Source organism: Rana temporaria, chromosome 1 (assembly GCF_905171775.1).
Source record: "Rana temporaria chromosome 1, aRanTem1.1, whole genome shotgun sequence".
NCBI lineage: Eukaryota > Metazoa > Chordata > Amphibia > Anura > Ranidae > Rana > Rana temporaria.
The window spans coordinates 240,856,330-240,869,672 of record NC_053489.1 but is presented as its reverse complement, the minus strand read 5'-3'; the positions used below and the strand labels follow the sequence as shown (position 1 = coordinate 240,869,672).

The 13,343-nt window shown below is 41.9% G+C and overlaps 1 protein-coding gene across 1 annotated transcript in view; it reads right to left on the bottom strand.

Annotated features, from left to right (window-relative positions):
* The window catches only part of CABP7 (calcium binding protein 7), a 211,993-nt gene that overhangs the window by 43,434 nt on the left and 155,216 nt on the right, over nucleotides 1-13,343 (bottom strand). Inside the window, exon 2 of the mRNA XM_040351959.1 lies at nucleotides 3,035-3,178. Coding sequence (XP_040207893.1) covers nucleotides 3,035-3,178 — 144 coding nt within the window. The remainder of the gene's footprint in view (nucleotides 1-3,034; nucleotides 3,179-13,343) is intronic.

Below are 13,343 nucleotides of genomic sequence, written 5' to 3'. Positions count from 1 at the left end.
TCCTCGTCGAGTTCAGTGTTGAAGCCGCCGAGGATCTCGGCGGGCCGACTTTCCTCATTGAACAACGTGGAAATAGAGAACATGTTCTCTATTTGGCCCGACGAGTTCCTCGTCGGCTTCCTCACTGAAAAGTGTACACACGACTGAGTTTCTCGGCAGAATCCAGCTCCGATCGAGTTTCTGGCTGAATTCTGCCGAGAAACTCGGTCGTGTGTACCGGGCCTCAGAGTAGATGTTGATCCAATCAGCTCAAACCAACCTGATACTGGGGTCTCCTGATATAGTCTGCTTATTAAGGTATTATTAGGTAGATTCACAAAGAGTTAGGCCGGCTTATCAGTAGATAAGCCGACCTAACTCTGAATCTACGCCGGCGTTTGTTTAAGTGTATTCTCAAACAGAGATACACTTAAACAAAGCTAAGATAGGCCGGCTTGCGCCGTTCTATTTTAGCTTGCAATGTTTCTGTTGTCCGCTAGATGGCGCTTCCATTGCGGCCGGCATAGATCATGTAAATGAGGGGATACGCCGATTCACGAACGTACGCCAGGCCTACACCGTCGCATTACGTCGTTTACGTAAGGGATAGGCCACCTAAAGTTATTCCACCTATGAGGTGGAATAACAATGTTAAGTATGGCCGCCGTTCCCGCTGCGAGGTTCACATTTTTTACGTCGTTTGCGCACGTCGTCCGCGAATCGAGATTTACGCCGTTTATGTACACGTCGAAATCAATAGGCCCGTACGGCCTACTTAGCCGCAATGCGCACTGGGAAATGTAGTCGCCCAGCGCATGCGCAGTGTCAAAAAACGTCAAAAAACTTGAGGTCAAGCCTCATTTCCATACAACACGCCCCCCTCCAAGTCATTTGAATCAGGCGCCCTTACGCCCACTCGTTTTAGGCTACGCCGCCGAAAATTAGCAGGTAAGTGGTTTGAGAATCACTATTAGCCTAACTAATTTACGGCGGTGTAGCCTAAAAAGGCTAGGCTAGGCCGCCCTAAAGTTAGGCGCCCCTACGTGAATCTACCTACATGTGTTTATTGTTAAGTAAGTCTCCCATTGCATGTCTCCTAGGTGTGCATTCCCATTGTTAATTGAGTCACCTATAGTTTCTGTCTGTGTGATCATCTCTTGGAGATGTAAATAATAGTGTGTCCACTTTACCTTGTTATCGAACTATTGTGCATGTTATGTGTTTATGCTTATAAAAATGTATAATGTACTTTGTGTATTCAGGGTTATAGGTGCTGGACTGTCTGGTGGCTTGTTGTTAATTAGTTAATTTATTAGTTGCTAGATGTGGATTAGCATACTGTTTATGTTGGCTGTTCCTTAGCTCTGTTAATTATATTCCTGTTTGCCGTTTGTATAGTTAGGGTAATGTTATCAAACTCTTATCTAATCTTGCATGGTATACATTCTCTGTGAATTTACAATAAAGAGTTCCAGTTTGCATCTAAGCTAGTGTCGTCTAGTATGTTGAGTACAATATTCAACTATTATACTTGTTTCCTGGTTTCAGACTGGAGGAAGCTATATCTTGACAGAGGCACCCAAGCTGGGTGCTGGACGTTCAATTACAGCATGATCAGTTATATTTTCAATATTAATACCAAAATTTCACAATTTCTGTCAGGGTATGCAAACTTATGAGCACAACTGTAGATACATGTGTGAGTTTAAGATGTTTAATGGTGAGCAGAAAAAGGAGCAATACAAGGTATGGATAAAGTAATGATTTCTAGGAAATCATTGCTTTCAGTTGTTAAATAATTGTGCGCAGTGGAAAATATGGTCAAATCATACTTTCAATCTACAAGTTTATCAAAGAAAAAAGCATAGAAGCATATCATCATAGTGGATTACCTCAATATAGTGTTGCTTCCTGTGTTAAAAATATAAAATATAAGAGCGTATAATGCCAAATTTGTTCAACAATACATGGTCTGATTTTTTACAGATTTAACTACTAACTAAAAGGATTTGGAATTACCAAACACTTCACTTTATACAGGCACTATTCCATATTATTAGCAAACAGCTTTTTTTAGCTATCTTTGGTACAGGATCAATTTTTCTTCTATGCATGTAACGTCCCTGAATTACTGATAAGGAACTTGCAGACAAGCCTGGAGGGAATACATACTGAGCGCGATCTACCACAACATTCAGTGAAATGCATGGGAAATTCCAAAGCAAAAAACTGTAATATAACAATATACTATTACTATACAAAAAGACATCCAAATATTTGCACCTCACAGTCCAAATTTTAATATAATATGGTCAAGTACAATCTAGCTATTAAATTTATGTTAGCTTCACATGTTCCTAAAGGAAAAGTATAATATTTTTTCAGTGAGCAAATTTTTTCAGCTATTATCACAATTTTACATTCCTAGAGGCTTCCTACAATTTTGCTTTTTCATATTTTTGTTATTGTATTAAATATATAAAAGGTGGTAGTTTTACCACAAGAGGGAACAAACATTAAGTTTGCAAATACCACGGAATCATAGTCTTGGATTGTAAAAAAAGGAAAAGTAATCAGACAAACAGGAAGTTGAATTTTTGTAATAGCAAACATGGCTGGCTGCATCAATTAAGATATATTAATAGCATGCTATACAAACTGTAGACACGTTTTAAAAAGAATCATCAACAGATTTTAAAATATGATTTCTTTTTAGCTTATTTTATAATGTATATATGAATAGACACTGCAATCACCATACATTCCCTTTAAATCTAATTTCATGATGAAGAAAAAATTATTTACATTTATGAATTGGGTTCTACATCATAGTTGTTATTATACAAGCACCAAGTATTTAGAGTTGTCCAGAGCGTAACACAAACACAGGCTACTCCATGAATTCACAAAGAATGTCCTGTAAATATAAAACAGCTTAGAAGACTGTAGACAGAATGCTCTCCACTGTAATCAGGATATATGCAAAGAGCAAGTACAAGTTTTGTGGTACCATACTGTATCCCAATGAAGCACAGACAATACTCCCAGGCCTTACCATCCATATCCAGCCTCTGTATAATGATCTCCAGTTCCACTTCATTGGGCATGTACCCCAGCGACCTCATTGCGGTGCCCAGCTCCTGCTTGGAGATGAAACCATTTCCGTCCCGATCAAACACCTTGAAGGCTTCTCGAATTTCTGTGTAGATAGACAAAGAAGATTAACCATTCCCAGGCCATTATATATGTTTTCATGAAGAACCTCATGTTGGAAAGAATGATCTACTTCTTTCAAAACCTAATGCATAACGTTCAGCCAATTAATCTTTGTTTTAAAAATAAATTTCATACTGATGCGGTTTTTTATTTTATTTAATGGTTATATAAATACCGAAATATAGAAGGCAGTGCAGCGCTGTTAATAGTGATAGAATACTTAAATACAATTAAGTAAAAGCAGTGTAAACAAAAAGAACTTTTTGATAAGAGAAAAAATCCAAATAAATGAATTAAATTAATGAGTGATAAAACTAAACAGCAAAGTCCATTTAAAAACCCAAAAATTAAAAAGTGTCTCAATCTGGTGTGAAAAACAAATCCTTAGTTAACAAGATGTGATGATATCTTGATTGCTGTGAGAAGGTGTTCACCCATGCAACTCGTGAAGTAAAGATTAACCGCTTACCGGAGGTAAAGACTGTTTTCCACCAGTCCTATAGAGCGTATGGGAAGTCTGGTCTCCCAATACCCTTTCAGCAATAATTAAACCTCAGCAATCGATCCGGGTATCTCCTCCCTCACTCCTCAGCCAGAAGAGGCGTGTACAAACTGTGCACTCGTCTGTGCACACTCAGCTCCAAGAATACAAAGGGGCCTTTGTATTCTTGGAGCTGAGTGTGCACAGACGAGTGCACAGTTTGTACACGCCTCTTCTGGCTGAGGAGTGAGGGAGGAGATACCCGGATCGATTGCTGAGGTTTAATTATTGCTGAAAGGGTATTGGGAGACCAGACTTCCCATACGCTCTATAGGACTGGTGGAAAACAGTCTTTACCTCCGGTAAGCGGTTAATCTTTACTTCACGAGTTGCATGGGTGAACACCTTCTCACAGCAATCAAGATATCATCACATCTTGTTAACTAAGGATTTGTTTTTCACACCAGATTGAGACACTTTTTAATTTTTGGGTTTTTAAATGGACTTTGCTGTTTAGTTTTATCACTCATTAATTTAATTCATTTATTTGGATTTTTTCTCTTATCAAAAAGTTCTTTTTGTTTACACTGCTTTTACTTAATTGTATTTAAGTATTCTATCACTATTAACAGCGCTGCACTGCCTTCTATATTTATGCTTTTTAATTTGTTGTACACATTTTAGTGCTAGCTGCTACACATTTTTCTTTTGTTTGTTCATAAACACTCATCACTTTTTTATCAACAATTTTTTAGCGCAGCGCCAACCTTTGGGTTTTTTTATTATATAAATACCGAGCATTAATTGTTTTACATTTTATAAACAGAGAAGTCCTAAACATTCACATATTTGTGCTGGAAACTACCTGTTCAAGAACAGTGCAGATATTCATATGCTACAAATATTTCAATGTAGATTATTATTATCAATACAATACATTAGAATAGAATGTTTATTTGTTAAAATAGTAGCCTTTTCATGCATTGAAGCCCTCACAAACAATTTACCACAAACTGATATACAGTTGTGCACATAAGTTTACATACCTTGGCAGAATTATGATTTCTTGGCCATTTTTAAGAGAATATGAATGATAACACAAACACTTTTCTTTCAATAGTGGTTAGTGTTTGGCTGAAGCCATTTATTATCAATCAACTGTGTTTACTCTTTTTAAATCATAATTAGAGCAGAAACTACCCAAATAACCCTTATCAAAAGTTTACACCCCCTGGTGATTTTGGCCTGATAACTTGCACATAAGTTGACCCAAAGGGGTTTGAATGGCTATTAAATGTAACCATCCTCACCTGTGATCTGTTTGCTTGTAATTAGTGTGTGTGTGTATAAAAGATCAATGATTTTCTGGACTCCTGACAGGCCCTTGCAGCTTTCATCCAGTGCTGCACTATTTCTGGATTCTGAGTCATGGGGATAGCAAAAGAATTGTCAAAGGATCTGCGGGAAAAGGTAGTTGAACTGTATAAAACAGGAAAGGGATATAAAAATATATCCAAGGAATTGAGAATACAAATCAGCAGTGTTCAAACTCAAATCAAGAAGTGTAAAATGAGGGGTTCAGTTGAAACCAAACCACGGCCAGGCAGACCAACTAAAGTTTCAGCCACAACTGCCAGGAAAATTGTTCGGGATGCAAAGAAAAACCAACACATAACTTCAGGTGAAATACAGGACTCTCTGAAAACATGTGGTGTGGCTGTTTCAGGATGCACAATAAGGAGGCACTTGAAGAAAGATGGGCTGCATGGTTGAGTCGCAAGGAGAAAGCCATTACTACACAAATGCCACAAAGTATCCAGCTTACACTGCGCCAAACAGCACAGAGACAAGCTTCTGGCACAAAGTCATTTGGAGTGATGAGACCAAAATGTAGCTTTAGGCACAACCATAAACACTACGGGCCAGATCCACAGAAGAATTACACCGGCGTATCTATTGATACGCCGCGTAATTTCAAAGTTCCTGCGTCGTATCTTTGTTTTGTATCTACAAAACAAGATACGACTGCATCTAGGCTCAATCCGACAGGCGTACGTCTTAGTACGCCGTCGGATCTTAGGTGCATTTTTCCGCTGGCCGCTAGGTGGCGTTTCCATCGAATTCCACGTCAAGTATGCAAATTAGCTAGATACGGCGATCCACGAACGTACGTCCGGCCGGCGCATTTTTTTATGTCGTTTGCGTCCGGATTTTTCCGGCGTATAGTTACCCCTGCTATATGAGGCGTATCCTTTGTTAAGTATCGCCGTCGTTCCCGTGTCGAATTTTGAATTTTTTATGTCGTTTGCATAAGTTGTTCGCGAATAGGGATTTGCATAGAATGACGTCACCGTCGTAAGCATTGCCTTGTTCCGGTTTAATTTCAAGCATGCGCACAGGGATACCCTTACGGACGGCGCATGCGCCGTTAAAAAAAACGTCATTTACGTCGGGTCACAACGTATTTTTTTACAATACTTTTTTTATGTTGTTTGCATACAAAAAGATACAAAAGATATTACATCATCGTGCGTAATATAAAAAATACACAACCATACATTTTTCCCCATTTTCCCCCTATCTTGTCCTCACCTCTTTCTTTGTACCATTTTAAATAAATGAAAGATCTCTTTATTCTAAACTGTCATACCTCTCCTCCCCCCCCCCACCCCACACACCCTCACCCTCCCACCCACCCTCCCATCACACCGTGAGCCAATTTAGGAAATCAATATACTTTAAGTGAATCTTCCTCATGGAGGAATGCCCGATAGCGGGTTAAGATATTTATTGAATTTGGATGACGACAGTCCTCTTTTTATATAGAGCATCCTGTTTCATCTAGCCAGGGTTTCCACATCCTCACAAACTTTCTATAATTGCCCTGCCTAGTGAGTGTCACTCTCTCACTCCAAATCATTGTGTTAATGGTTTCAACCCATGATTTAACAGTGGGTGGCATCTGGGCCTGCCACCTCAAGGCAATTAACTTCCTTGCCTGGAAGAGGCATCTCAGCACCACTTCAAGGGAGCTGGCTGGCACTCTGTTTTCCTCTATGCTGCCTAATAAGCATATCTTAGACTCAGCTTCAAGCTTAGTTTTAAAAGTTTTATTTATTTTGGCAACCACCTCCTCCCAGTATCTAAATAGCTTTGGGCATTTCCATAACATGTGGATAAGATTGCCTGTCGCTCTGCACCTTAGGCATTCGTCAGTACTTCTCCACCCAAGATTGAACATTCTCCTGGGGGTATAGTACACTCTATGCAAGAGGAACAAGTGTGATACCTTCTGAGATGGGGAGATCGAAACCAATACCCCCCTCCTCAAGATCGCACTCCATTGTTCCGTGGTCATTTGACCTAAGTCTTTCTCCCATCCTGTCCTGCTCTTAGTAAGGCCTGCCCTGCTTATGGTTTTAGCTCCTATTCATATTTTTATTTTTATATTCATGTGAGTGCATCTAATATTGGTTACGTCTGAGGCTCCCTGCTGTAACAATATTACACCATCCCGTTGCATGTTCTCTTGTTTTGCATGTACTGCCCTGTACCGAGATTAACATCTGCTATACAGACTCGGATCTCATGCATAAGGATTTAGTCAATAAGGTTTAGTTGCTAGCCGTGAGTCACCTAGTACCTTCAGCCTGACATATAGGAGACTTGGAGGAGGAGAAGCAGGTCATTGACGAGCTCGCTGCTCGTGGAGATAAGCCCTATATTTTTATATTTATGTGAGTGCATTTAATACTGGTCACGTCCGAGGCTCCCTGCTTTAACAATATTACACCATCCCGCTGCATGTCCTCTTGTTTTGCATGTACTGCCCTGTATTGAGACGAACACCTGCTATACAGACCCGGACCTCATGCATAAGGATTTGGTCAACAAGCTTTAGTTACTAGCCGTGAGGTGAGCTGCTGGGACCACTGGAGGTGTGTGTGAGATCTTATGATGTGTGGCTTACCTTTTCCACCAGTCTTCGGTTACGGGGTCCTTTTCTTCTGAGTGCTTCTTTTTTACCTTTTTCCATCAGCTGGATCAGACTTTTTATGAACTGTGTTACCTTTGTGCTGCTGGACTCTTTAACATAGATCATATGTGTATCATTCTGTATATCTAGGGACCGTTCAGTATATCGCTATCTTACTGCCATCTTATTGTCACTTTCACATTGTTTTTTGCCATTTTGATATTTGTTTATTTTTATATATTTCTTTTCACAGCGCAAATATTTTTCACTTGTTTTATATATCACTTGTCTATCAAGGTAGACCCTCTTAGTATTTGCAGCAGTATTCCCGTCACTTTCCCTCCCTTTCCCACCACAGACAGCGCAGGAGTTTCACTTTATCTATAAAGACAGCTGATTGATAATAAATGGCTTCAAGCAAACACTAATCATGACTGAAAGAAAAGTGTTTGTGTTATCATTCATTTTCTCTGAAAAATGGCCAAGAAATCATAAATTCTGCCAGGGTATGTAAACTTATGCGCACAACTGTATATGATGAAGGAAATTATTTAGTCCATTATAAAAAAAAAAATTAAATAACCCTTGGACTGTTCCATATTGTGAAACATTAGAAACTCCATCCCAGTTCCAGACATTGACCAAAACTGGTTGTCCTGAATTGCTTTGTATCTGGTTCCCACAGTATTGCCGCGTACACACGATCATTTTCCAGCATGAAAAAAACATTGTTTTTCAAAAAAGTAATTTAAAATGATCATGTGTGGGCTACACATCATTTTCCAGGTTCTGAAAAATGACAAAAAAAAAAAAAGAATCGAACATGCTGCAATTTTTAACGTCGTTTTAAACAATGTCGTTTTTCGGGTTGTAAAAAATGATCGTGTGTGGGCTAAAACGACGAAAAAAACCCGCGCATGCCCAGAAGCAAGTTATGAGATGGGAGCGCTCATTCTGGTAAAACTATTCATCACGCTGTAACAGACAAAAAAACGCGAATCGTCTTTTACTAACACGGAATCAGCTAAAGCAGCCCAAAGGCGAATGGAACTTCCCCTTTAAAGTGCCGTTGTACGTGTTGTATGTCACCGCGCTTTGCTAGATCACTTTTTTTAAACGATGGTGTGTGGGCTACGTCGTTTTAATGGTGAAGTTGGAAAAACTTAGTTTTTTAAACATGCTGAAAAACAACGTTTTTTTTTTCATGCTGAAAAATTATCGTGTGTACGCGGCATATTGCCCACCATCCTGAACAGCACTGCCAGTGAAAAGCTGCCACAATCATGCTTCACTTTTGGGATGGGTTTCTCAGGGTGGGGAGAAGCATTGGTATTTTACAACTAGGCAATTGCCATTTGGGTGCTGGGTCTTCCTTGAGCACTCTGGTAAACTCCAAAAAAAAAAAAACGGATACATTTTTTTTAACATAGTTCCATAGTTAGTCTAGTTGAAAAAAGACACAAGTCCACCTAGTTCTGCCAATAAATATGGAAACAAATTATACAATCCTATATACACACAGTTGATCCAGAAGGAAGGCAAAAAAAAAAAAAAAACAACAAAGCATGATCCAATTTGCTCCAGCAAGGGAAAAAAGTCCTTCCTGATCCCCCAAGAGGCAATCAGATATTCCCTGGATCAACTTTACCTATAAATGTTAGTATCCAGTTATATTATGTACATTTAGGAAAGAATCAAAGTCTTTTTAAAGCAATCTATTGAGCCAGACAGAATTAGCTCTTGTGAGAGTCTATTTCACATTGTCAGAGCTCTTACTGTGAAGTAACTGTGCTGTTCTCCTTATAGTTATTTGTACATTACATTATTAATCTTTATTTCTACATGTTTGTTTTCATGCATTTCTTTCACTGCTGCGATCTGCTGGCCAGAATTTGCATGCCACACGTCCCTGTTCTTGTTAGTAAAGTTTTTTCTATTCGGAGGCGTGGACTCTTGCTGGGCAGGTCTCTTCACTGGGGCCAGCCATTTCAGTATCTCCTCATGGCTGTGTGACTAGACACTCCACATTTTTGGGCTCGAGAAGGCATCAGTTTTTGACCACGCAGAAGTCACGCAGAAGTCAGCAGTAGTTAGCAGCAGCTCAGCAGCAGCTCTGCAGCCACAGCAGCTAGCCTCAGGACATATTCTAACAAGTCAGCATTGATACCACTACTACAGAACAGTATTGTATCACCGTTTGTTGTCTTATCTGGATTGAATAAACCCACGCTGATTTCATCTTCATGTCTGAGTCTGGATCCATCTAACCTGAACATCTGCCGGTCCTGTCTGCCCCACTGCTTGGATACGAAGGTAAGAAGTCACACAGCTATTATCAGTTATACCTTCATTCGCCTTCATGTGGGAACAGAACAGTCAAAAACTGCCTTAATGTCCACACCCCAGTCACAGATTCCCTCAGAGTTACCACACTAAGGAATCGCCCTGCAACAGGCCTATCTGCAGCGAATCTGCCCGGCTACAGTGCATGTTCCACAAGTCTAAGGGCAAGCACCGCATGTCCACAGTATCTTTACTGTTGCCTGAAAGCCCTCCACAACTCATCAAGCTGTTTCCTATATCCCATATCAATCTTTGCTCGCATAGCAGAACTGTTAACGCACACGGGGTCCCTCTCTAACCTAAACCCCCGCAAATCACTTAAAACACCTGAGGAACCTTGCCAGAGTGCCCCAGCGCAGCCACACTGCAATTTTCAGCCCCCAATTCAAAAGTTTATTTTCTTAAAGAGACAGCGCACCTTAAATCAAAATGGACAAAAAGGACCTTGCACAGTTTCCCAGTGATGAAACAGAGCTAATGCAGCCTGATACTGATCACCAAGAAGTACAGGAAGCAGAACCCACACTTCCAGCAGACCAAGTCGTGCGACCAAGACGCTCCCTCAAACCGACAATAAAGGTCAGGGAAAACTATCAAACCACAAAAGATGAGCTATGCGATAACCTGGAAGAGCTATGGGAGCGAGTTTCCTCCCTCATGTCAGGACTTAAATCCTCTGGTGATACTCAAAGCTTACAAGTTGGCATCAGGCGGCTGAACACAGCTCATGAAGGATACAAGAGACTGTTCACAAGGTATATAACCTTTCTAAAAAACGTTAATAATGATGAAGCCCTTTCAGAACTGAGCAAGGCAGAATCTATAGACATTCAAAGAGACACCATGGTGCTGCTTGCTAAAGATAAAGCGGAACTCCGCATCTCCCATTTGCAAGAAACTAGATCACACAGATCAAATTCATCCAAACATTCCTCTCGGTCATACAGATCATCGTGCTCAAGAAGCTCAACCCTAAGCGACAGACTACTAGAGGCCCGCATAAATGCACAGCAATCCAAAGTCAGGCGTTCCTTCACTGAAAAAGAAGCTCTGGCAAGAGTGGAAGCAGAGGCCAAGAGGGCAGAAGCAGAAGCAGAGGCCAAGAGGGCAGAGGCTCGAATAAAGATTCTTGAATCAGAGATGGAAGAGGAAGTTGCATTAGCTAAAGTAAGACTACTTGAGCAAGCATTAAGCCAAGGTCTTGATCCAGTCTGCTCGCTACCACAGGAGGTAGAAGATCCAGCTGACCGCACCAGCGACTATGTACTGGAACAATTATCTGCATCACCCCCAGTATGCAGTACCGTCCAAGCCGACAACACCAAAACCTCCAAGTCATCTCCACCTACAGTGCCAGTGTCACTTACAGCACCCGAGCAACCTGATGGTGTTCACCCAGATGTGCCTTCTCAAGGACAGTTATTACGAAACTACAAAAAGGGCCATCAGGCGTTTCCTGGCCTACCTCCACAGCTCAAGCAGCAGTCCTCACGATCTACAGAGACTAGATCACAGCTCAACCCTGCAGCAGCATCATTCTACCTGGATGCATCTCACCCTTTCACGCCGCAAAGCCTACACGCCCCGGCGGCACCACAGGTTGTCGTGGCAACAAGCAGTGAGAAATCAGATATGTCTGAGTTGGCCAGGATTATGGCGATCAGAGAGCTAATTAACACAAGTCTCTCAAAATTTGATGACCGTGCAGAGAGCCACAGAGCTTGGAAGGCAACTTTCAAGGCCACTATTGCCAACCTCAAACTAGACGCAGAGAAGGAGCTCAACCTCCTGATCACATGGCTGGGCCCAAGCTCCACAAATCGCATCAAGAGCCTCAGAACTGTCTATGTGGGACAAGCAGAAGCAGGTCTCGCTGCTGCCTGGCAGAGACTCGAACGTACCTTTGGCAGTGCAGAAGCTATAGAGAAGGCCCTATTTAAGAGATTGCAGAACATTCCAAAGATCAATCTTAAGGACGTCCATAAGCTTCAGGATTTGAGTGACCTGCTCATGGAACTAGAGCTTGCCAAAAGAGACCCTCGTCTGATCGGGCTATGCTACCTGGATACAGCCCATGGAGTGAACCCAATTGTCGTGAAACTACCATACAGTCTGCAAGAAAAGTGGGCGGCATCAGTCTCAAGGTACAAAAGGGTGCATGACATCACCTTTCCCCCATTTATTCATTTCTGCAGATTCATTGAAGAACAGTCCCAGATGAGGAATGACCCCAGCCTCGATTTCCTGGAGTTCAACACTACAGCTCCAGCGACACCATCACCAAGGTATGAGAGTGCCATGCATAAACACAGAGACTTTAAGAGCAGCGTGAGTGTTAGAAAGACTAACCTACCATCTTATGCAGCACCCACGGGTAAACAGTACAATACCTCATCAGGAGACAAGTCCTTCAATCGTGAATGTCCCATTCATAAAAAACCACACTCACTGAACAAATGCAGAGGGTTTAGATCCAAACCCATACAGGAGCGCAAGAAGTTCCTCAGCGAGCTTGGGGTATGTTTCAGATGCTGCGCTTCATTGGAGCACATGGCTAAGGACTGTAAATCCATCATCAAGTGTGAGGAGTGTCATAGTGAAAGACATGCCTCGGCTATGCACCCAGTTCCACTGCCCAGAGACTCACCAGCTGCCGTCACCACCAGTCCCGCTCCAAGTCATGGCGGGGAGCCCCAGAACCACGCTAACGCAGCCGCCGCTGTTTCCTGCTCATGTTTGGAAGTATGTGGCGAGGGCCAGGGTGAGAAATGTTGTGCCCGAATATGCCTAATCAAGGTCTATCCAGAGGGACTACCAGAAAAGGCAGTAAAAATGTATGCCATCATCGATGACCAAAGCAACCGGTCCCTAGCAGGACCTAAATTCTTTGAAGCCTTCGGGATAAAGGGACCATCAGAACCCTACATCTTAAACACCTGCTCAGGCCGTATAGAGACTAGCGGCAGGAGGGCGCAAGGATTTATTGCTTCCCCCATCAGTGGGAATACCGAAATACCCCTACCAACACTGATTGAATGCGATCAAATACCCAACCATAGGGATGAGATTCCTACCCCAGAAGCTGCGTTTCACCAACCGCACCTAAGGCACCTAGCCAACGTTATCCCACCTATGGACAACAATGCTGAGATTCTACTCCTGCTTGGCAGAGACAATCTAAGGGTGCACAAGGTGCGCCAACAGTGTAATGGTCCCGACTACGCACCATATGCCCAGAGGCTGGACCTGGGATGGGTAGTCATAGGAAACGTATGCCTGGATCAAGCAGAAATCGACTCCTTCAAAACGTACGTGCGTGGAGACGGACGCACAACTTGCATTAAGCCG